The following is a 22658-nucleotide window of genomic DNA, read 5'->3' as shown; positions in this document are numbered from 1 at the left end:
GTCTGTGTTGTGTATGTCTAGTTGTATGTCTAATATAATGTTTGTGTATGAATGTGAATTCCTTGTGTTTTGGTGTGACAAATAGGACAGTCCATACAGTATTCATATCTGATTTCCATGCTGAAAGGATGATACAGTTAGTCTGCCTATTATACAGAGTGGATTTTCCTGGTGTTCCTGCTGCTGTTACTGCTAAAGTAAAAAAAATATGCAGATAACTAATGTGACAGTCTCAGCCAGAGATGGATATATCCTGCTTTCCTGGGTGTGACCTGCTCAAATAAAGGTTATTTGTGGTTTTATTTGGTCAGGTTTGGTGATTGCTGAAGCAGAGCTGATCATTCATTCATGCCAGCTGCTATCAGTTGATCATTATTACTCAAATAATATAATGTACTGCCTTGACATTATACACTTTTCCTACAACCTAATTGCCCAATTGTACTCTGCTCAAAATAGACAACATACAGTAGACACCAACCTGCTTTATACTGAGTGAGCTTCCCAGGAAAACCACAAAACAGCACCACAGTTAACCATAGGATGTATTGTTTATCATTATACATATTGTATAATGTTACCACTAAAAAGTTTTTTTCATTCTACATCAGTGTATTTTTATATTTGAAATGCAGAATTTTATGGATTGGATTCCATTTCAGACCTAAAATAGTCTTTATTTTGCTTACTGAGCTCACTAAACAGGTCTTCAGGATTATATAGCAGTGGAAGGACATTGCAGATGTGCAGTAGTTTTATTTCCCACAATTAGTCCAATTGAAGTGAAATAAACTACTGGTGCTCTACAACGGATTCCAAGCCCTTAATATTGTTTTGATTAATAGGAAAATGAAAATAATTTTCATTATTTTGGGGGGGTTAATTGCATTTGTTTCGGCTCCTGAATGTACATGTAATGCATATTTGCATTGTTACAAATCACAATAAATAATTTGCAGTACAAAAAATACATCTGAAGGATCCTGTGGATTCCCTCACTTCTTAAGAGACATCTGACATCTGTAACCTTTTTCACCAATTGTACAGTATGTTTCAATTGTGTGTTTGTGCTGTAATGTCATTTATTCAAGTATAACTCCACATGCTCAGAGCCTGCTATTTCAGTTTAAATTATATGCCTCTTTTTTCTTAACATTGTGCCACTGAGAAGTCAGTCAGTGTCTCTCATCAATGTTTTAAGTGTCATGTTTCGATAGTAATAAGAGACAAGGATATTGAGGATAAACTTCATGATGTGTCCTTGAATTCTAAAAAGAAAACAAAACACGGAATAAGCTTAGGAGTTTTGAGTTACAGACATGCTCTCCTGTCTGTCGTGCAAATTGTCCTTTGAGACATCACCGGCTTTGAACCACAAGAAAGGGCTCACACTTTAAAGAAGCCACAACACATGGCAAACACAAAAGATACTTTCTAATGAAATAAAAAGCAGATCTCTAGTAGAGAACCAGCAAGCATGCCCCATTAAAATTGAGTCAGCCTTCTTTCAAATGTGCTTGAAGTGGTTCTTACTGCAGGAGAACCCACTTATTAATTTGAGCTGAATCCATGAGCAGGAAGTTATAGCAGTTTACAGAAAATGTAGGCTTAAAGAAAGTTTAGTGAAAAAAAATGAGTAGAAGTACCACATTGGTATGTTCTTGATTTAACCAAAATGGTTAAACATGCCTCTACCATTATTATTTGACTTATTATATTATACTCCTCCACCAAGTGTTGTCAACTTGCAATAATGATATAATAAACTTGGGTTTACACTGCGCCTGTAAAAGTGGTCATTTCAAATCCCTTCACCAGACAAATAATTCACATCACAGTAAAGGAAAATTAAAAATTACAAAGCTGAAAACAAAGCAGATATGAAGTCAACTCAAACACAAAACAAATCTTCTCTAAATAAGTCAAGTTTCAGGCTAGATTTAAAAGCATTCAAGGCCTATGCCATGGCTGAGAACATCATATTTTTCTGATGGTTTTCCAGCACTTTGGGGAACACCAACAAACATTCCTGTCACCCAGAGAGTATCAACAAACAGTAATGTGTGTCACTGTTATGCTTTGTCTTTATTAATAATTGGATTTAAGGATCTATCCAGTCTCTGTGGCCATGATGGTCCCTCTAAATAAACATTTATGGCTGATTAACCATGGATGGAAAGATCTTGTGGGAAATACATTTATATTTTCTGATAGAACTCTCCATTCAGTATCCTAATGAATACTGTATGTGCCAGACCTTTATAGGAATAAGTATTGATTGTGTAGTGTGTATTTACATGACCAAAATATATACAGTAGTTCAATTTATACTGCCAGATACCTATAAATGACTTATGAACTGTTTGTGTTTTAGCCTGTTAGGTGTCATAAATATAGTTTTAAGGTCAGATAACAAAAGACTGAATTATCCATCAAAGTTCACTTTTTATGTTTCAATTTGTGTTTTCGATTTATGAACGCAGATTAAGTCTTGTTAGGGGTAGAAGTGACATGCTCAGCTATGAGAAAAAGTAATCTGAGCCTTTGATGCGTCAGTGAAAACACATTTACTGTATTCTCATGTCTTGAGAACTATAAAAATGGAATTGGAGTTTGTTTTTCTGCTGAAATTGAAATCTTTATTTTGCTGTTATATGATGAACCTGTATTTGGGCCAGATGGACCAAATGACTGCATCTTTTGTGCAGTGTTTAGGTGAGCATTGCTTTGTTATTTGGTAAATTAGAACCACACACCTGACAGTTCATATTAGTTTTAGCCTTTTAACAACTCAATGAGAAGTTTGAGGGTGATATAGAAAGGACTGTTTACTGAGAGTTTTTTAACTTTTAGGTTTTTACCACTTTCTGTTATTGACAATGTTGAAATAGCTGGAGATTGTTTCTAATGTATTCATTTTAAGCTTCTTTCTGAAATGTAGGATTCAATACTTGCTTGGAATATACAGTATATGAATTACCTGCCAATATTATTCCCAATTACGACGAAGTTCAATAACACAATAAAAAAGAAATGTAGTTTTTCATACATATTTCTGCTCCTTGCAGAATAAAAATGGCACATTTGGAATAACAGAACTGCTCCTTACTCATCTGTCTTGCATGTACAGGATATAAAGGAGACTGTGAATTGTAGAAACCTTGAGTCTGCAATTAGAAAGCACCTCACAGTGCCTTTAATCTTTCACCTTTTACCTAAGTAAATCTGGAATGAAAAGTATTATTTAAATGACATGTTTTTAGTAGCTAAGTGATAGGAGGATCTCACCCAGACACCTCTTGAAAGAAACAATGTAATGTCATCTTCAAAATGGCCGAGTCCAGACTCCCACAGCCCTGACTGTAAAAAATATATGGGCTTCCTGATCTCAAATCTAGAGGCACATACACTTTCCCTTTTGTATCCTCTGGTTAATGTTTCATTGTCAGTTCTGAAGTAATCCAATGTGTTTGACTTCGTCAGTCCCTTTGAGGATTTCGAATACTTTAATCAGGTCCCCCCATAGTTTTCTTTTTTTCAAAACTAAAAGGCTTCATTTCTTTTCGCCTGTCAGAATAGGCCTGTTCCTTTAAGCCTGGAAATGTAGCTAATCTCTCTTGTCTGGACTGATTCCAGAGCAGCAGTGGCTTTTTTGTAAACGTGGTGAGCAAAATTGAACACAATATTCTTAAATGAGCCCTTGATAGTGTTTTGTATAATTGTAACATAACATCCCTTGGTTTCAATGCTATGCTTTTAACTATATATCTTAACATTCTGATTGGATTTGTTATTGCCACTGCTTAGGGACAACTTTCTAATTTTCTCCCTTTCTGCAGGGCATGAAGAGCTACATAGGAATTGACGCTAGAGGTGTCTGTAAAATACAGTAGCTCTAGATGTGGAAGTCATAACAGTAAATAAACAATTCTGCTGTTTTAGAAATCAATCGTATAGTGTATTCCACTGCCAGGTGAAATTCTTAACATTTGATCGGGAAACCTGTTTTTGATTACTGACATTATTTTTGTCTGCATATTGTGAAATTTTCTGCAAAAAAGCAGTCAGACAGAAACAACACAAGCATAGAGTAGAAACAGCATACTTTTCAATTGGGTCTTTCTGTTTCCTTTCTGGTTCTTTCTCAGATTAAATTAAATTATATCAAATTAAATTGTCCCTGCTTGTATGTTGCTTTGTTATATTGCATTATTTGTTTTTTTAAAAAAATTCTGATAGCATTTACATTAATTGCTATTGTGTGGTAAAATTAGGTCTGTTTTTTCCCCTCTTCTGCACTCTTTTTGTAGCACAAATCCTCAGCTAAAAGTGGTTGCTAACTGAGCAGTTGATATGCATTGCTGTTCTGGAGTCTATAGCATCTCCCCTTCAACAGTTTAATTTATTGATGGGATAATTTGCATTTTGATGGGACACTGCTATCTCTGAGATAACATCATTTAAACTCTTAATGTCTGATAGGTGCTAGAACTTTATGGTAAAATCAATCTGATTTTTCATAATTTCTACATGTAAACATGGTCATTGTTCCACCAGTACAAAATGATAGTATGCATGAATATTTTATGAGAATATGTTCATTTAGATTAAAAGTTACAGTTCTGGCTTTTGTCTGCTCATTAATAGAGATACTGGAAGATAAGATCACTTTATTGGCCATATACAGTTTCTTGTCTTAGGAATTTGTCTTTTTAAATACTCCAACTTGCTCTCCACGAGACACATAGACAGGGAGGGAAGCTTGGGGTCAGAGCGAAGGGTCAGCCATTTATACAGGGCCCCTGGAGCAGTTGGGGTTAAGGGCCTTGCTCAGGGGCCCAATGCAGTAGGATTCCTCTGCCGGCCGCGGGATACAAACCGGAAACCTTCCAGCCACAGGCGCAGATCTTTTGCCACATAGCCTCCGCACCGCCCCCTAGTGTTGTGGAAGTATAATGAAAACAAATATTCAAGAAAAATCTTGGTAGTTATTTTTGATAGACGTGATGTACGTGGTTTCTTTATCTATTATAAACTAAAGTTTTCTTGCAGTAGTTCATCTGAGTATCTGTAGTCAGTGTTTCTAAGGAATGTGTAGATTATGTAATCTTTAGAAAACAGTTATTCATTTTTATATAATTTTACCCCAAACTATACAGAACTCAAAAGTTGTTACTTCATTATTTTTCATGAGGCTTTTAATCAAGCATCTTGACTTACTGTTTGCATATGTAAGAATTGCTGAATGCCATATCCTAATGTACTTACTGCAATGTCATACTGGAAGAAGGGCAGCAGAATCTGTCAAGCTATGCTGAACGTGCTCACAGTGAGATCTCTCACGTTCTGCCTGTTCTTGATGTGTTTTTGAGTTTACAGTATAGGACATGACAATTAAGTTCTTTGTCTCTTTTTGTTGCACATGGCTATATGCTGCCGTGAATGGTGAATTGAATACAGTGAGACAATACCCTCCAGGGGTGAAGGATTGAAGCAGTCCGGGACGCTCCATGTTACAATAGAAAGCAGTGTACGCAAAGTATTTCTTTGTTGAAATTGAGGACAGAGTGACCAGACAAATTCCTTCAGGGCTTCAGGCTTGCATTAACTTTTTGAAATACATTCAGTGTTTTGTTGGTATAAACTAAAACAGATTGTGTTGGTTAGGAGTCAAATGTGTGGGATGCATGTTGTCTGCTGAGTAGAGTGGCTTCTTTATGTTGCTGAAGCCACAACTGAAGATATGGGTTTTTGTAGCCAAGGATGGAGAAAGGGGAGGCTGTTCGTGTGAAACTAAACCTTCCCTTTGGTGTGGTGTTTGCTCAGATTACAAGGTACACATTCATTGTTTTCTGTTTTAATTAGATTGCTTGCGCTTAAATTACAGAGAATGCTTTGTTCATCCTTACTTCAATATTAATGGTGTTTATTCGATTCCTAGTGGGTTTGTTTATGAGTGTGTTTTATTTAAGGCACACAGTTTTCCATTGATGATTATGTGTCTCAAAGTAGTGCCACTAATAAGAGTGATGGTTTTCTCTGATGGCTGGCTTTACTGTCGTAGAGTTCTTGCTACTATGATCACATTGTGCTTGGCTTTAAGGTTTATTTATATAAGGTTTCCTTTGATGCAGGATTGAAGTCCAGTAGACGAGCTGACATCATATGCTGTGCTCTACTTTCCTACCCTCATATTCCCTAATTGAATTTCAGTTATTATCTGGGGAATGACTGAATGAGGTGAAGCAGCCAAGATACCGAGGCTGTGATAGATGCATGCTTCCACGAGACGCATGGGATACCTGTGTGTATTTGTGGTTGTTCAAATGCAGATGAAAAAGAAAATAAATCATAGGGTTTTCATGCCGTGACCTGCTGCAACAAGCCCTTGAACCAGCATTATCAGCAGTCTGAGTATGAGGCCATTATATGAGATAGGAAAGAAGAGAACCACCTTCATGTTCTTGATACATTTAAATATATCTATTTAGTAGTTTATGTCACTTTATTTCATGTATTGGTTTCAAAGACATTTTGTTCTATTCATTCAGACTTTGTTGGGACATTATTGTGAAGGCTAGGGATCTTTGTCATGTTTCTTAAGGGGGTCTTATGTTCCAAATTTGATATTAAAGCTCTCAATGGCTTTTTGAGAGGCAGCTGCTCTGTAATAAAATCATTGGACATTACAATTCTACACTAAGTGGGTTAATTAAAATGCCTATAGTTGTTTCAATAAGACAACATCCCACCTACGAACTGACACATTAGCCTCTGGCACAGGCTTATTGGCTGAGGATTTGTTTTCAAATAATTTTTAATCCTAACAGTTTTTTTTGCCTAGAGCTTGTTCTACACTATGACTAAAAAGGCCTTAGGATGGGTATTGCCTTTTACTTGATGTGTTTGCTATTTTAAAGTAGTTTTTTTTGATGGAGTGTTTATGTGTTGTTTTTTATCCGGAGAACAGGGAAAACTGTTCTCAGAGCTTCCCCAGGGCCTTTAAAAAGCAGTCTCTCTAAAGCTCTGGAAAGGATCAGTATATTTTCTGTTTTTATGGTACAAAATATGGTTATTATAAGATTAATTATAGTCTTAAGCCAGTGAACTACCTTTGGCTAATGTCTTTTAACATATTAATCTGCAAGGAAAAGCAACCAAACTGAACATTATACTGCAGGACTGTGACATTCATTTAATCTGACATGCCAGGCTCCCTGGACTGGCAGCAGCTCATCTTGCAAGATGAAAGCACTCGAGTCTGGTTAATGTTAACCAGAATTTGTTTATTGGTTACAAGGATTTTATTGAGTACTTAAGTGTTGAGGAGACTTGACACATTGTTTTACAAATTATTATAATGCAATTTTTGGATTGGACTCTCACAAAGTGCAAATGCTGTGCATATCCTGAACTGGGTGGTCACCATGGAAACTCGAGAACGCTAAACAAGGCAGGGCTTTGAGCTACTTGTATAATTGGTAAATTATTTATGTGTCTAAGATAATCCTTTCCCAGTCATAAGCTATAATTGCATTTAAAATATTATTCTCTTCTGTGATGTTTCTTTTTTCAGTTATTATAGGATATCATGTGATGCTTTTTTCTCCTCCTACTTCCATTTTTGAAAACAGGGTTGCAGTAGAGATGCTTTAAGTTAAACATCAATTAACCAATGTCTAAAAAATCCTGCTTTTATTAGTAATGTATATTTTAGATTTTCCAAACCCCCTGTATTATTATTAAACTTGTACCTTGTACTTATCTTTTTTTTATGTAAGCAGGAAATTGAGTTGTTGATTTTCAGCACTCTTTAGCCAAAATAGACTAAATTTAAATAAAACTCGTAATTCTAAAACCCCTTTAGCTAGTTTCCAAGACCACCCATCACTTATTATTTTCTGAATCACCACGCTGCCTCTGTTTTAGCTTTTATTCAGCCAATCTAGTGTTTTGTTGATGATTGTTTCAGCTATATAGCCAGTTAACGTGATAGTTTTTTGTGTTGCTGGGAAGAATAAATCTTCCTCCCAACATGCCTGTATCTTTTGTCTCACAGTTTTCCTCTGTCACCATCCTGGCCTTTCTTTCATTAGCTAGCTGGCTAAGACTCTACGCACGGAGGCACCAAGCTGCAGAATGCAGGTCCTTGGTGGGGTCAGGGTAAATATGGCACAGATATTTAAACTTGACACTTGAATGGCAGTGACGTGTGAATAAAGAGAGAAAAGATTGAGACAGAAAGAAAGGCATGGTGCTGAGATGCTTATAAAGCCTGATTGTTATGTTTAAATAGACCAGGCCTAAGATGGACGTCCATTGTTTCCCATCCAGGTGGTCTTTTCTGAATAACATAAGCTATGTATAAGGACAGTTGGTACAACTGGGTAATGCATTACAGTCATATTAAGTATGAATTATGATGTCATAATTGAAAAAAATAGAAAATACTTGTCAACACAGTCATATCTGCAAGTAATTTATCATGTGCTATGCCACAATGAACTCTTTTAATAACTAACAGTCACATAAAAGTATCTTTACAACATATTTCCTTGTGCTTGTCAGTTTTGGTCTATGATGATAGAACTGCACTCACATTTTTTAAAATAAAGTATATTGTGTTACATAATGTCATGTATTTTGCTTTGGCTGACAGATAAACCAAAAGCAAGAGCTGAATTTTATGACAATAAAATAATAATAAACACTTGACTGGATTAGACTTTACCCTGGGGGTCTGTGTATTATAGCAATAACATCAGGGAGCCCTGTGTGTTGAGATACGGAACATGAGTTCATTAACTGACTTGGGACGAAAGAAAACGCCAAAACACTCATTAACTGGGGAGACCAGATTTACTAGCCAAATCATATTCAGGACTTTTCATTTGATTGCATTTTAATCTTACATTCAACTTCACATTTCTTAGTTTGATGGGCAGCTGTTTTACTGCCTGTGTAGAAACACTGGTTGGGATTTGGTACACTCTGCTAAACATCTGGTAAGACAAACTGAGTGTTTGAAAATACCACTAAAAGAAGTGTGAACAAGAGTAACACTGTATGCGTAACATTAATGCTATAATATTGCATAATGTTCCCTGTTATAATTTTGTATTTGTTTTGATAGCTCATAAGCAGCAGATGGTATAGAAATGTACTACTAGATGCAATACAAATAAACAGAGAGAGATGGAAAATAGATATTCATTTTGGTGGTTATTCTCCAACTATTGTGACTAATTAATGTGATTGTGATTGGCCCCACCCTTGGTTATGCACCAAATAAACTCACAATGGCCATAGTCATTAAGGGAGCTTTATTGCAGAGTTTGTAAAGATTAACAGTAAAATAACTCCAAATTGGCATCCCCATGATGGCCGCTAATCCCTAACCACTAAATAAACCATATAGGAGAGTGTGCCCTCCAGTACTGAACCAATCATATCATTAATCAACTAATAAGCACCCAGTGAGCCTATTTACAATTTTTAGAGGCCTTTTTGGCAGCCTTTAGTGAGAGGCACGTTGTTACAGCAGTCTCTGCCTTGGCTGGCATGAAATAGTGACTGTTCTAGATCTAGGTTTCCTCTCACATCTCACTTCTCTGTGAGAAATCACACTAATCGAAGGAGGAAATAGATTGAAGACATCTTCTTTGTCTTTGTCCTTCTCCTCTTTTTCTTATTATTTGTAGGCGCCTTTATCCAAGTCAATTTACAACATGCATGTGGAATTTACATGTTCTCATACAATACACTGTATGAAATATTAAATAATAGTTCTGTATATTATGTATATAAACTAGTCAAATAAGGCCAGTACAAGCAACAGTGAAGTTGTACCAGGCAAAACTCAACAGTAAGCTCCAAAGAGTATTCAGACAGACACAAATTACAACTCAAAGCAACCTAGTGATATACACTCCATGTCTACGGTGAGCAGGAGCAAGTAGCAACCATACTGCCAGTCCAGAAGTCAAAGACGCACAACTATGCAGACTATGAAAGAGGGCCTAGAGTTCAGGGTTAAGGTTACTCATCTAAACACATGAGTCTGGTGCACTGAAAGGGTGTTCAGGGAGAGAGCAATTCTGATTACTATTCATAGTTCATTCCACTACTGAGGAGCAAGTGTGGAGAATGAATGGATTTGGAAAGTCAGAGAGTGAACAGGGGGTACAGAAAGTCTACTGGAAAAGAAGGAACAGGGTAGGAGAGAGAAGTGACTGAAGGAAGGTAGGAAGGAGACAGCTAAGTAGATTTAGAGTTTTTAATCAAATGCTGGTTGAAATAGAGAATCAGCTATGCAGAACTGTCTTCTACTCACAAAGAAAAATGGGAGAACATTAATTACCTTTCTTTGAATGCATTTCACATATGCATATATTGTTTTCCAGTTTACAAGATCCACAACTACAGAACATCCTTTTCCTAATTTAAACCATGTGTGTATAATTGCTGAAAACCTGTAACAGTCAGGTAGTCTGTAAAGTCATTGTGTATAGTTTTTTTAGCAAAGAAAGCACTGCATCAGCACAATGCAATGTTTATGATGGAAATTAACAACACTACTTTTCTCTCTTGAATTAAAAGTAATTTAAAAATAATAAAAATGCCTAGCTGACCTGCAACTACCCTAGAGTGTTTCATTTCATATGAAAGAGATTATGTGATGAGATCATATCCCACGTTTCTAATAATTTCATATACATGTAATGTTTTTCATGTTTATCTGCTAATCAGATGTTTTACATTATGTTTTCTGGCAGGAGCAAATCTAACAGTTAAATATATGAGGTTTGGTGAGCAGGAGTTCTATTATCCTGAAGCATTTCAGAGAGGCTTATATTGTGAGCTAAATTGGGAACATACTGTACCCCATGTTTTTTTTAAATGAGGCCATTTTATGCACTAACATTTATAGTTCTAAGCTGCTCAGCTACGTTATATTATTTAATTACTGCTTTCTGAGGAATACGTGCTATTTCTGGTTTCAATCATTTCCCCTGCCACTGGCTGAAAAATTTAATTTTGAAACCTAGTGCAGAAGAATTGAAGAAAAAAAATGCCCTTTTCACTTCTTAAACCTTTTCAAATGAACTGGTGACAGTTTTTAGTGCCTCTCATGCACTAGTAAATGAGCACATAGATCTAAATTCCACCATCCCCAACAAGAGGCAGCTCTCTTGAGTGTTGTTCTCTGATTCATATTCTCCTGCGGTTGTAGCCCGGACTGCCAACTGAACTGAAATCCAGGGCCAATTCTGCTGGCAGTTTTGTGAAGTTGGTACCTATCCACACATGACCTAGACTGTTTTTATAGAGAATTATTTCTTTTATTGTGCCCTAATGGATTATAGCCCCATTTTTGTATGAGTTCCTACAAATGACAGTGCGTGGATCCTGCAGAAATGTTTTGTCCTAACTTCATTAAAGTACTTAAACTAGGAACTTCGTCATTTTGCATCATTTAGTACATTTACATTTACAGAAGATAATGTTCATAGTTCCACCGAAAATGGCTAATGAACTAATGGTCTGTTTGACGTAATCAGATTGGGTCAAGAAAGAGTTCTGTCATCTTAACTTTATTTTCAAAGGTGAAACATTGTAGTATTAATAAAGTTATTTTCAATTACGTTGTTTAAATCTATTTTTTCTGAGAATTAAAGCATTACTGCATAAACTGCCTTTTTAAGGAGATCAGAAATGGTACATTTCGAGATCACTAAGTATCATGTGCCTAATGCTGGTATTTTATCATTTCTACCTTTCACGATTCGCAATAGCTTTAACATTTATCCTATTATAAAGAAAAAAAAGTCACGCTGTCAGAAGTCCTTTTTTGTATGAAAGAAGTTGGTTGAAAAAGATCAAAATAACACTACAGAGCTTCCACTTAAATAGGAAAAACAGTTTTGCCTGAGTGTATAATTTAAGCTTCTGAACTGCTTATAACTGTCCATACTTTGCATGATAGTAAAGTGAAAAGTTTCAGTACAGTTGCAGTAATGATGTAGAGAAAGAGTTTAAACAAACATCTGTTTTCCTTATATAGGAATCCAATCAGAGCATTAAATATTTAGTCACAGACCACGAAAATTGAATTGCCAGTCCACCCATTAATCATCCATAAGATCTGATCTGAAAACTCATTTTATAGCTGCCTCTATATTATTTGCACTGTTTGCCATTTAGCTAAAACTTTTATTCACTAACAATCCACTATTTTCTTTAATGACGCATTCATAGAACAAGAGGTATGCACTGTGTCTGTTTCCTATATAGATTATACTGTATATGGGTTTCTTTTTACCATAAATGACACAAGACACAATAGCACAATGTCCAGCTGCTTTAAATCAGTAATGAGGTTGTTGTTTCAAACAAATTTCCACAGTGTTGTGATGAGTATTTTTAAATGAAAGAAGCTGTAAATATTGCCACACAATAACAATTCAGGCAAAGTGTTTTTTGATATGTCATAGAATTCCCATCAAGAAGTAGGAAAAACCCCAAAGTTTAAAAAAATGTCTTCTGATATATAGGTATTAATCTATAATTTCTCTGTAAACTAGATTGCTGTTCAGAGTGTCAGGTTACAAGACATTGTGTCATAGGTTATGTACACTGTTATTCACCAGTGTACAACATCATAGTGCTTAACAATACATTGGAAAGTCATATATATCACATTACTTATGTTTTCCTTGCCTCTAATCTTTAAATTCTTTGTTAGACTGCAGTAAAACCATTATGTTCACCCCAGAAATGTTAGTGCTGTCGTGTAATTTTTTCATATGTTTATAATAGGTTTTTCTCATTCTTTTTAAGCCTTCCTGCTGACATATTGGAATACTAGTCTTTATCTTGACAAATTGGATTTTTAAGTTCTTTATTGTAAATTTTAGTTAATCAAAACATATAATATGTCAGTTTTGCTGAATTAACTTTACATCTCTATTAGAAGCTGTTGTATTTCTATAGTAGTGTTAGGTACAAATTATAATAGCATGAACCTTATTTAATGCAAAGTATTTTAAGAATGGAATGCTCAGGACTATTTTATTTGTGTCCTTTTAGGTCCTAATTTCTGATTAAAGACCCTAATTCCTCACAAATTTAAACAGCAATTAGGTTTGCCTAGGTCCCCACTGAGATTGAGCATTCTAAAACCAATTTGCATTGTTAATTTCTGTCATTGCTCTTAAAAGGCATACTTTATTTAAAAAATGTTTTTTGACACAATGCTGCAAGTTCATATTTTCACCCTCAAAATGACAAATTTTAAAAATAATTTAAACCTACAATATGATGTGAAATTGGGAATTTGTAGATTTTTCTTGGTCGGTGCTTGGGATTACAAATGTTTATGAACCTGGTTTGTAAAACAACTGTGAAAATGACCGCTAAGCTAAATTACAAAATTATATTCTGTGAACACTAGATACATTGATTTGACGTGCTAGTACTATTCTTTCATTGGTTTTATTAGATTTTTTAAGCATTTGTTGTCCTTTATTTTGGGATAATAGTACATAAGAGGATGCCATTAAGCCATAACTCAGTTTTTACTGTTTTCAAGAACTAATCCTTCTATTAGGAAGGTGTTTCTGAAGGAAATTCACTTGCCTCAAAAAGAGATTTCTATGGCTATGCTGGATAACGTCTCGTTAAAGCAGCAGCACCTAACGAATAGAGGGAAGGTGATCTAGTTAGCCAGTGACCAGCTGGTTTAAGAGCTGAGTTAGAATGAAAACTCATAGCCACTCTAGGCCTCCAGGACCAGATCAGACAGCCCTGACCTGAGCTGTATACCATATGAAGCAGCTAAATTAAATGAGAAACAAAACACAGTACTTAAGTATGTTCAATGACTGAATCTTTGGTATCCTTAACAGAAACCTGTTAATTTTCTATGAACTGGCTTCATTACTCTGCTCTCCTCCCCACTGATAGCATCATCCAGGTGGATGCTGCACACTGGTGGTGGTGGTGGCGAGTCCCCATTACCTGTAAAGCGCTTTGAGTGCAGTGTCCAGAAAAGCGCTATATAAGTGTAAGCAATTATTATTATTATTATTATAATTTTGTATTATTAGTTTTTACCAGCCCGTGCAGTTGCTGATTGAGTTGCAGTAAGGGAGGAGCGAAGGCTGATCACTATACACTGTGCTGATAGACTGTAGTCTGGGCATCTCTGCTTCAGGCCTGGGCTGCTGCATTAGATAAATGTCAGTGTGATTCCCCAGGCAGCAGGGCACCACGGCAGAGTGCCAGGTGGGCTTTATACAGCCAGGCTTCTCCCGGCTTTCAGGATAACAGAGACTCCTGTGTCCTGCCAGCGGCCGAGAGTGACGTCAACATCATCTAATCTCTGGCATTAACTCTCCTGTAAGGCACTGTGTCAAGTGACAGAAGACTCTGACAGGTGCGAGCATCAGAGGAGCACGTCTTTTTGTCCTCTCTCGCCCTGTGCATTGCAGGTGCTGTAGCTATTAAACCAAGTAGACAGACTTTGTTCATTCCAGGAAATGTTGGGTGATTCCAAATTTATCAAAAACAAAGTTCAATACTAGGCAAAAACGTGGCAGATGACTTCTCATCTAGATGAGTGTAGTGTTTTCCATGCATTTTGGTATAACCATAAACTGTGTACATAAGATAGGAATCACTTAGATTTTAGAAGGTATTTTTTAAAATTGCTCAGTTATTTTGCCCTCTAGGCAAAATGAGAAAGCAGTAGAAGGGAAAACAGAATCTTAGGATATAATAATAATTAATAATTGTTTACACTTATATAGCGCCTTTCTGGACACTCCACTCAAAGCGCTTTACAGGTAATGGGGACTCCCCTCCACCACCACCAATGTGCAGAATCCACCTGATTAAAATTGAAGAATGGAAGTCAAGGGGTGTTGTGTTAAAATGTATAATGGGTATGTGAAAATATATTTCTGCTTCAAAGAGAATAGACCAGATACATTCCCAGGCATGCCTCTAAGCTACTAGAGAAGACTATGAGGTGACTTGATTATAGTATTCCAGATCCTCAAAGGCTTTGACTTCTTCACAGTCAGCAATGACAAAAACCAGATGACACTATGGAGAAGTGCATCTAGAACGCAGATCAGACGGGATGTTTTGCACAAAGGAGTGTGGGAGAACAAGTTAGCCAGCGTGTTGTGGAATCTGACACCCTGGCTTCTTTCAAGAAGTCACTGGATGAGATCCTCATATCACTTAACTAGTAGTAACCAAACAAGCTAGAAGGATCAAATGCCCCATTTGTAACCCTTGTTATGTTCTTATATGCTGATGTTTTGCCTCTTACATTTAGAGAGCATATGGACCAAGCATATGTACCAGTCATTTGACAAAAGTGAAGAAAAAATACAGAATACAAAACAGAAAACACAGCAACATTGACTTCTACTATGGATGACGAAAGTTATTTTAAAGTGGTTTCTGACAGGATGAAAAGTTCCCATTCATCATTTTGATTATAAATTCCTATGTGTCTTTCCAGGAACACCTTCTTAGCATTTTTATACCAATGAGAATTTACATTCCATTTTTGTATAGTCGAAAATGTCACAAAATGCTAGTATATAGTGTATATAAAGAGAGAATCTGAAATACATTTGGTGGACTGTTTTGCTAATGCTGCACTTTCTTTCCTGACAGAACACACAGAAAGTTTTTTTGGAATTCAACCACAAGGAACTTCTTGAATTTTACAATAAGGTTAGTGAAGTTTTTAATTTTTATTTAATTTATTTTTTATTTTTTTAAATCTACCTCTCTGTCTATATTGTTTAATATAATATATTGTTATTTTTTTTATCTCACAGCTAGAGACCATTCAAGCACAGCTGGACTCCCTCACATGATGCCATTGAATTTGATCTCCTCCCGTCATTCCTGTGTCTGATGTTATTAATGGATGACAGTGCACTTGGAATAATATACACATGGAGTTTAACCTTTTTCAAAACTAATTAAAGCAAAGCAGTTTTTTTTTTCCAGAATAAGAGATTGAATGTTTCCCTCCTTCTTAAACTAAAGTCTATTTTTCATAATTTCATTTAGTTCAAGGGGCACAGCTGTTTCATTTTTTAAAATTAGCTGAATGAGTTTTATTTACTGGATTATTTTTGTTTATATTTTATGCTTACTACAGTATGTTATGAATTGCTTTTTTCATATTCAATTAAGAAGAAAAACAAAGTACAATCAATCATTTTTTTTATCGAAACTGTAGAAAACTAACCAGCACAGTGCCATTTTTCACTACATCACAAACCTAGACTTTCACTGTAGGCTACTGCATTTGATATGGATTTTTTTTGTCCATGTACATTACTATAAGAGCTGTAAAGAAGTTCAGTAATGCTTTGCTGGATGCCAGCCAGGTTTTGAAAGGCACATGGTATTTGTACAGTATTTGTCTTGACATTAGTTCATACCCAAGACTATTCTTTGCAGTTTGTTAAATCGAGCCAAAATGCATTTCAACATATTATTTATCATGTGTATTCAAAGGCTTAACGTGTTAAAGTAAAAACATCTAATTTTTCTTTCATTATTTGACTGCTTAGTGTACATAGTTCTCTAAATTGTATGTTAATCACCCATATAAGAAGAACCATAGCAGAAATTCAGAATCAAATGTAACAGTATATTTTAGTTTTTAAATCTGCTACATCTGTAATTAATTGGCATTGTAAACCAATTCTTGGTACATTCTTATGTGGTCGAGGTGAGAAATGTTATTTGGTTTGAAGTGCTGTGTATCTTGAGACAGGAGAGACTCCTAATAATTCAAGACCTGACTGCAGCAATGTATACTTGAAACCAGAGACTAGTTCACATTTAATAAGTGCTTGATTTAAAATCAGTTAGGAAAGTTACTGAGACTGATGTGGTTATTTAAGGAACCAGGCGCCTTGCAATATTTTGTCTCACTGCAGTATACATTAAAATAATTTTAATCTATTTGTTTTTCATGTAATTTTGTTTTTTCTACAAATTACTCAATGCTAAATGTAGAACTTGGTGATGGCAATGAGGTGTTAAGTACTAATATGAAAGTGTGAATATAATGTGCACGTCAGTGACTATATCTTATAATTACTGTGCCTGGCTATACATGACTTTATATGAAAAAACTCAGAAGTCATAACATGAAGAAAGTATTCTGTTAGGCGCTATGCATAACAGATGGTAGTTTGTAGATAAGAAGACGTTATGCTGTTTGCTTCCCATGGAGCACCAGTAACACAGACAGAAATAACACTGAGACTGATCTGTCACTGAATTAAAGGAGGCCAAGGAAACATTATTTTTATATGAGAAAGCAACATCTCGGTTTGTGAAAAAAATAATTAGATCTACAGAAGTGTGGAGGATTTTCAAAAAGCTGCGTCTCTGAGGAAAAACAATACCAATAAAACAAAAGCAATATACATAAACAAATCAATGATGTTGCATTAAGCACTTTTTAAATTGAAATGAAAACAAAAACCACTGGATTGTCACGTATTCTAAGTAAATCTGTATGATGATTATGGTTAGGTAAAAAAAACTTTTAGCGAGTTGCAATTTTATGTAAGTGTACAATCTGGTTGTAGGTGCTTAGTTTCCTTTTTGGAAATGCTATTATTTTAGACATATACCGTAGTTTAAAAATAAGTTTGTGATTTGAAAATCAGTGTAGTTCTCAGTTTATGTGATCAATCATTTGTGAATTTTTGGTTGTTCAAGTTTATATAGCACTTCTTAATTTAGGGTGGACATGTTCTCACTTTAAAGCTCTTGGGTGAGGGCAGTGACAATGACCTTGCTGTAGTGTTTTTTAGATGGTATTTGGCTACATGTACCCATTTACTACTGTACACGCTGGGATGAAAAATGTTGTTTAGGTGACACGTAGTGTACCTGGGCAGTTGTTACCAGTGTTCACCCAGCCAGTTTTTCTCCCATTGTCTCATGCTTCATAAGGCTTTTTTTTGTCTTAGTCAATTTATGCTGTTTAAAATCTAAAATAAAATCAATTAAATTCTAAAACAAAGTACATTCCTGAGTGATAAATCTTAAGAAAATCCACACCCTCAATTTGTACCCTGAAATATCAGAAACAAAACTGTCATCCTTAACACTCTCAATAAAGATTAAAAAAATAAAAAAGTCTATTATTTTTGTCTGAAACCATAAAATAAATAGTATTTAAAAAGCTTACTGAGAGTTAAAGGACCTCAGATAGTTGCACAGTCCAGATGGTCTATAAGCTCATGACTCTTGCATTTTCCACACTGCTCACTACCCTCCACTAACAACAGTCTTCTCTTCAATTTTTACACAAATCTGAGAAACATGAGTAATCATTGAGTTTAAAAATGACTCTAATTACAACTACATAAACATTTTACATGAATGAATTCCTGTAATTGAGTTTTAAGTCTAGGAATGGACCCACAATGCATCCCCCTTATTTCCAAGCATTCTTATTGCAAGTTTCTTACACAGCATTTTTTTAGGAATGCATCTGCCGCATAAAGCAAGAACTGACTTCTAGTGTTTTGCCCTTTTTCTAGCAATATGATTTTGAAGTATGCAGTATATACTGAAGGATTCATTACATAAGATAGTTATCCCAGCAGTACGTACTTTATGATACATCCCAGGGGAATGTATGGGGAAACAGTGTTTTAAAGCAGAATTAATTTGCTGGCACACATAGAAAAGGGTGGACCATTAATGTCACATTTGTCTGTTTTCTCATTGTAACGTAACAACCTAATTAACATTTTCTGACATTTCCATTAAATAAATTAGTCATAATTGAGGGTACATTGTTGGTTTCCTCAATGTTTTTTTTCTTTTTTTCCATTTAAATTCTCTACAAGCCACAGAGTTGTAACTCTAAGAACTCTTTAGCCTTTTAGTGATGTTTTTTTTCTAAGAGATGTCTGACTCCAGACAGGAAACTCTTAAACCTGTCATGAAGCCCCACTGAACCATATATGGCTATGCAGGAATTTCTGTGCATGTCCATGGGGCTTTATTTTGATTCCTCTGATGCCATAGTGAGCTCCCTGGGGTATAATGAAGTTGAGTTAGCACAACAGTGGTTAAAACCCACTGTTGTAAACATTTGAATAATGTAGAAAACACTCGTGTTTGTACTGCATAGGTGATAGCTCTGACTCTGTCTTCTCTTTGGCCTTAGTCTACATACAGTACTACTAATGGTCATGAGATGGCTCAGGAAAGTCTAAAGCAGCCAGCCATAACACAGGCATTGCTGTCCCTTGAGGCCACAACACCAAGGACTTTGACAGATCCCATTTCATCAACCTACATTTGGTTGGGACTCACATTTTTGCCCCAAGCAATACCTCTACATTTATGAATTCTCTAGGTTAAACCATACAGTATCTTCATGCCTGAAATGCCCAGAAAGCTTCATATATATTTTTTAAATGTCTGGATATTATAGCTGTTGTGGTTGGAGACAGTCTGTGCCTGTATCAGTCCACTGAATACCCTAATAGTCAGAAGTACTGGAAAAGTACTGAACTTCCTCTTCAGGATTTTGGTTTGAATTGAATTCTGATGCTCTGCAGATGTTCAGCAGGGCTACTCTTGGATAATCTCCAAGAAAGTTTCCTGCCTGCCTGTATGAAACAGAAATGCACCTCATACTAAGTACCCTTAAAGTAGCTTAGGTTTGAAGCTTGTGGTAGGAGAAGAAGTGTTTGCAAGATATCAAGATAGCAAAAAAGAAAACATCGCTGTCCGTACCCATACAGAATTACCTTTGGTGTACATTGTACTAAGTGGGCAAATGTTTAGCTCAAGCATTGAAACCCTTCAGTATCCACTTCAAAAATATGCTTTTGGTTTAGCTAGCATCTACAAAAAACTTCAGCACTGAAACATTAAATAGACCTCTACCAAGGCAAAAAATATTTAATAGATTAAAATACCTGTATAAATGTCCAGTTTTCACCATAAAGATTTTCTATGTAAGAATAAAAGTCTATTGTGATTCCAGTTTTGTGCTGCTTTAGCTCATAGGGAACATGACTGATAACACAGATGGTAGTCTGTGGGAGTCATCTTTAGAATTTACAGGAAGTATTTCTCCTCTGATGATCCAAATAGCACCATAGTCTGAGATCACCAGCCCCAAGCTACAGTACCATCCTATTTCTCAGGCTGTGAAATGTGACAGTTTTAGGCCAGCATAATAGAAGGATTACTGTGAGTCTTCAATTACAAATGAATGTAATCCATTCTCTAATTTCAAGAACTTCTTTGAAGTACACCTAGTAACTGAACACCTTGTAAAATATGTACAAGGGGGAACTCCAGCTAGCACATAGACCTTTTTTTTCTGGAAAATTTACCAGCTTATGAAATGTATATAAGGAAGTGTCACTGAAGATAGAATTACACTTAAATCTTACCCAGAAAGGCCATCCAGATGGCTCATTAAAGTAAATTGATCCACTCATCTTAAGGGTTTTTAGGCATCTAGGATTTTGTTACATTATTGTTTTACTAGTCTTTAATAGGCATTTTTCAACATGTATACATTTTTGATATATTTAAATAGCTTCTATTGATACGAAAACAAATTTAAGGTCCCACTTAGATCAGTAGGAGTGTTTATAAAAGAGTGTTGATTACAAAATAAAGAACTTGTTAGGTATCTCCTTTCCTGTACAATTATATTGACAACTTAAAGCCTCCAACTGTTTAACACCATGAACTGTTTTGAAAACGTTTGATTCCATAGATGAGGAGAATATAATTATGATTATGATACATCAGAAGACAGTGTCGGAGAGGGGGTTGGGATTTAGGTAAAAAATCTCAGGACTAGTAGCAATTAATTTTTGTATCAGATTTCAAGATGTAATTGATATTGTGATGCTAGGGAATAGAGGTAGTTAATTAACACTTTGTAAAAAAAAAAAGGAATTTTGAGCCTCCCCTGTGGCTCAACTGGTAAGAAAAAGGTGCTTAACCGTGTGCTGGTTGAGAAGAAGTGCTGCAAGACAGGAAGACAGCTATTCGAAATTGAGTGAGTAGAACAAAAATAACAGCCATTGTAAGATTTAGAAAGCTCTTCCATTGTCACAGGGCACATGGATCACCTCACTTGAAAATTTGATAACGTGGTTAAGAAATGATGGAAGATCAATTTGTTATAAAAGAATTGTACAGGTTTAACAAGAACAGATTGCTAAGAAGAGGACTATTTATCATTCCTAGTAGAATTCTACAAAAAGCTGTTTCTTGATTGTGTAATTGACAATTAACAGGATGAAAATAGCTGGAAGTGCTGGTTTATAAGGTGCAGCAGTGAAGTGGATGAGAACAGCTGTCAGTTGAGTATATGTGCCTTAGAAAGAAAGCCAAAATTCTGTTACTATGGCAATATAAATTTCCAAAATGACGTGTAAGGCTATACCCTAAGCAGCGATAAAAGCTTTTCTCAGATTTTAGAGTGTAATCCAGCTTCACTCACCCAAGTATGTTACAATGCATCAAAGAGCCCCAAAAAGATTTTTTTTTGCCTCTCCAGGTTCCCCACTTTGACCTCAGTGAGTGCACATCCTTTTAATCTTTGATGTGAGGCCCATATTTAATCCTATTCATCTACCTCTCGCCACACAGGGCAACAAAGTACGACCTGCTCTCACAAGAAATATGGACAGGTAAGTTAAAATACTGCACACCATGAAAGAAATATAATTGGAAAGTAATGAATGCCCTGACTTGGAAAGGTTAATGCGAAAGGTTTATTCTGCCCTAATATTACTACATTCATGAGTCTGATTTATTACCCGGCGAACATTTTTAAGATCTGTTCAGTATACATAAGTGATTGTTTTAAATTAATTTATTGGAAATTAACAGATAATTATTCTTTCATTCATTTTCACACTGTTTTATCCAATACAATCGAGGGTGAGCCTGAGCCTATCCTGACAAGCTACCGGCGCAAGGCAGGATACACCCTAGATTGGATGCCTGCCAATTGCAACACCAAATTGTAACATTTTTGTAACTGATACTGAAGCACTAACTGACCTAGACTTGAGTTATACCTCACCCAGAGAAACTGAGGTAGCATTGTCCAGTTTCCTTATATGTCCAGCTCAATTCATACCTGGGTATCTGGAACAGCTGATGTTAGTTACTTGATACAGGAATAAAGTGGTGCAGTGGCTCTGTGGCTAAGGATCTGTGCCTGTGAGTGGAAGGTTGCCAGTTCTTATCCCGTGGCCGGCAGAGGAACCTTACTCCATTGGGCCCCTGAGCAAGGCCCTTAACCCCAACTGCTCCTGGGGCACCGTATAAATGGCTGACCCCAAGCTTTTCTCCCTGTCAGTGTGTCTCATGGAGAGCAAGTTGGGGTATGCGAAAAGACAAATTCCTAATGCAAGAAATTGTATGTGGCCAATAAAGGGATCTCTTCTCTCTAATAAAGCTCTATGGGCCAATCTCCTCTTGACCTCCTCCACTCCCAAGGCTTTGGTGAAAGGAAACAGCTCCATCACCTTTGGACTGAAAATAGCACTATTACCATGTTCTCTTTCCCAGGAGAGGTCAACAACTCAATGTGTCTGTTTTAA

The 22658-nt window shown here is 36.0% G+C and overlaps 1 protein-coding gene across 1 annotated transcript in view; it reads left to right on the top strand.

The window, feature by feature from the left end:
- The window catches only part of commd10 (COMM domain containing 10), an 81383-nt gene extending 64379 nt beyond the window's left edge, over nt 1–17004 (top strand). Inside the window, exons 6-7 of the mRNA XM_088629917.1 lie at nt 15694–15753; nt 15861–17004. Coding sequence (XP_088486043.1) covers nt 15694–15753; nt 15861–15899 — 99 coding nt within the window. The 3' untranslated portion in view covers nt 15900–17004. The remainder of the gene's footprint in view (nt 1–15693; nt 15754–15860) is intronic.
- Nucleotides 17005–22658: the final 5654 nt, after the last annotated feature.

This window comes from Lepisosteus platostomus, chromosome 4, assembly GCF_059453375.1.
Source record: "Lepisosteus platostomus isolate fLepPlt1 chromosome 4, fLepPlt1.hap1, whole genome shotgun sequence".
NCBI classification, from domain to species: Eukaryota; Metazoa; Chordata; class Actinopteri; order Semionotiformes; family Lepisosteidae; genus Lepisosteus; species Lepisosteus platostomus.
The sequence above is the reverse complement of the archived record's forward strand: the minus strand, read 5'-3'. Positions and strand labels throughout refer to the sequence as shown.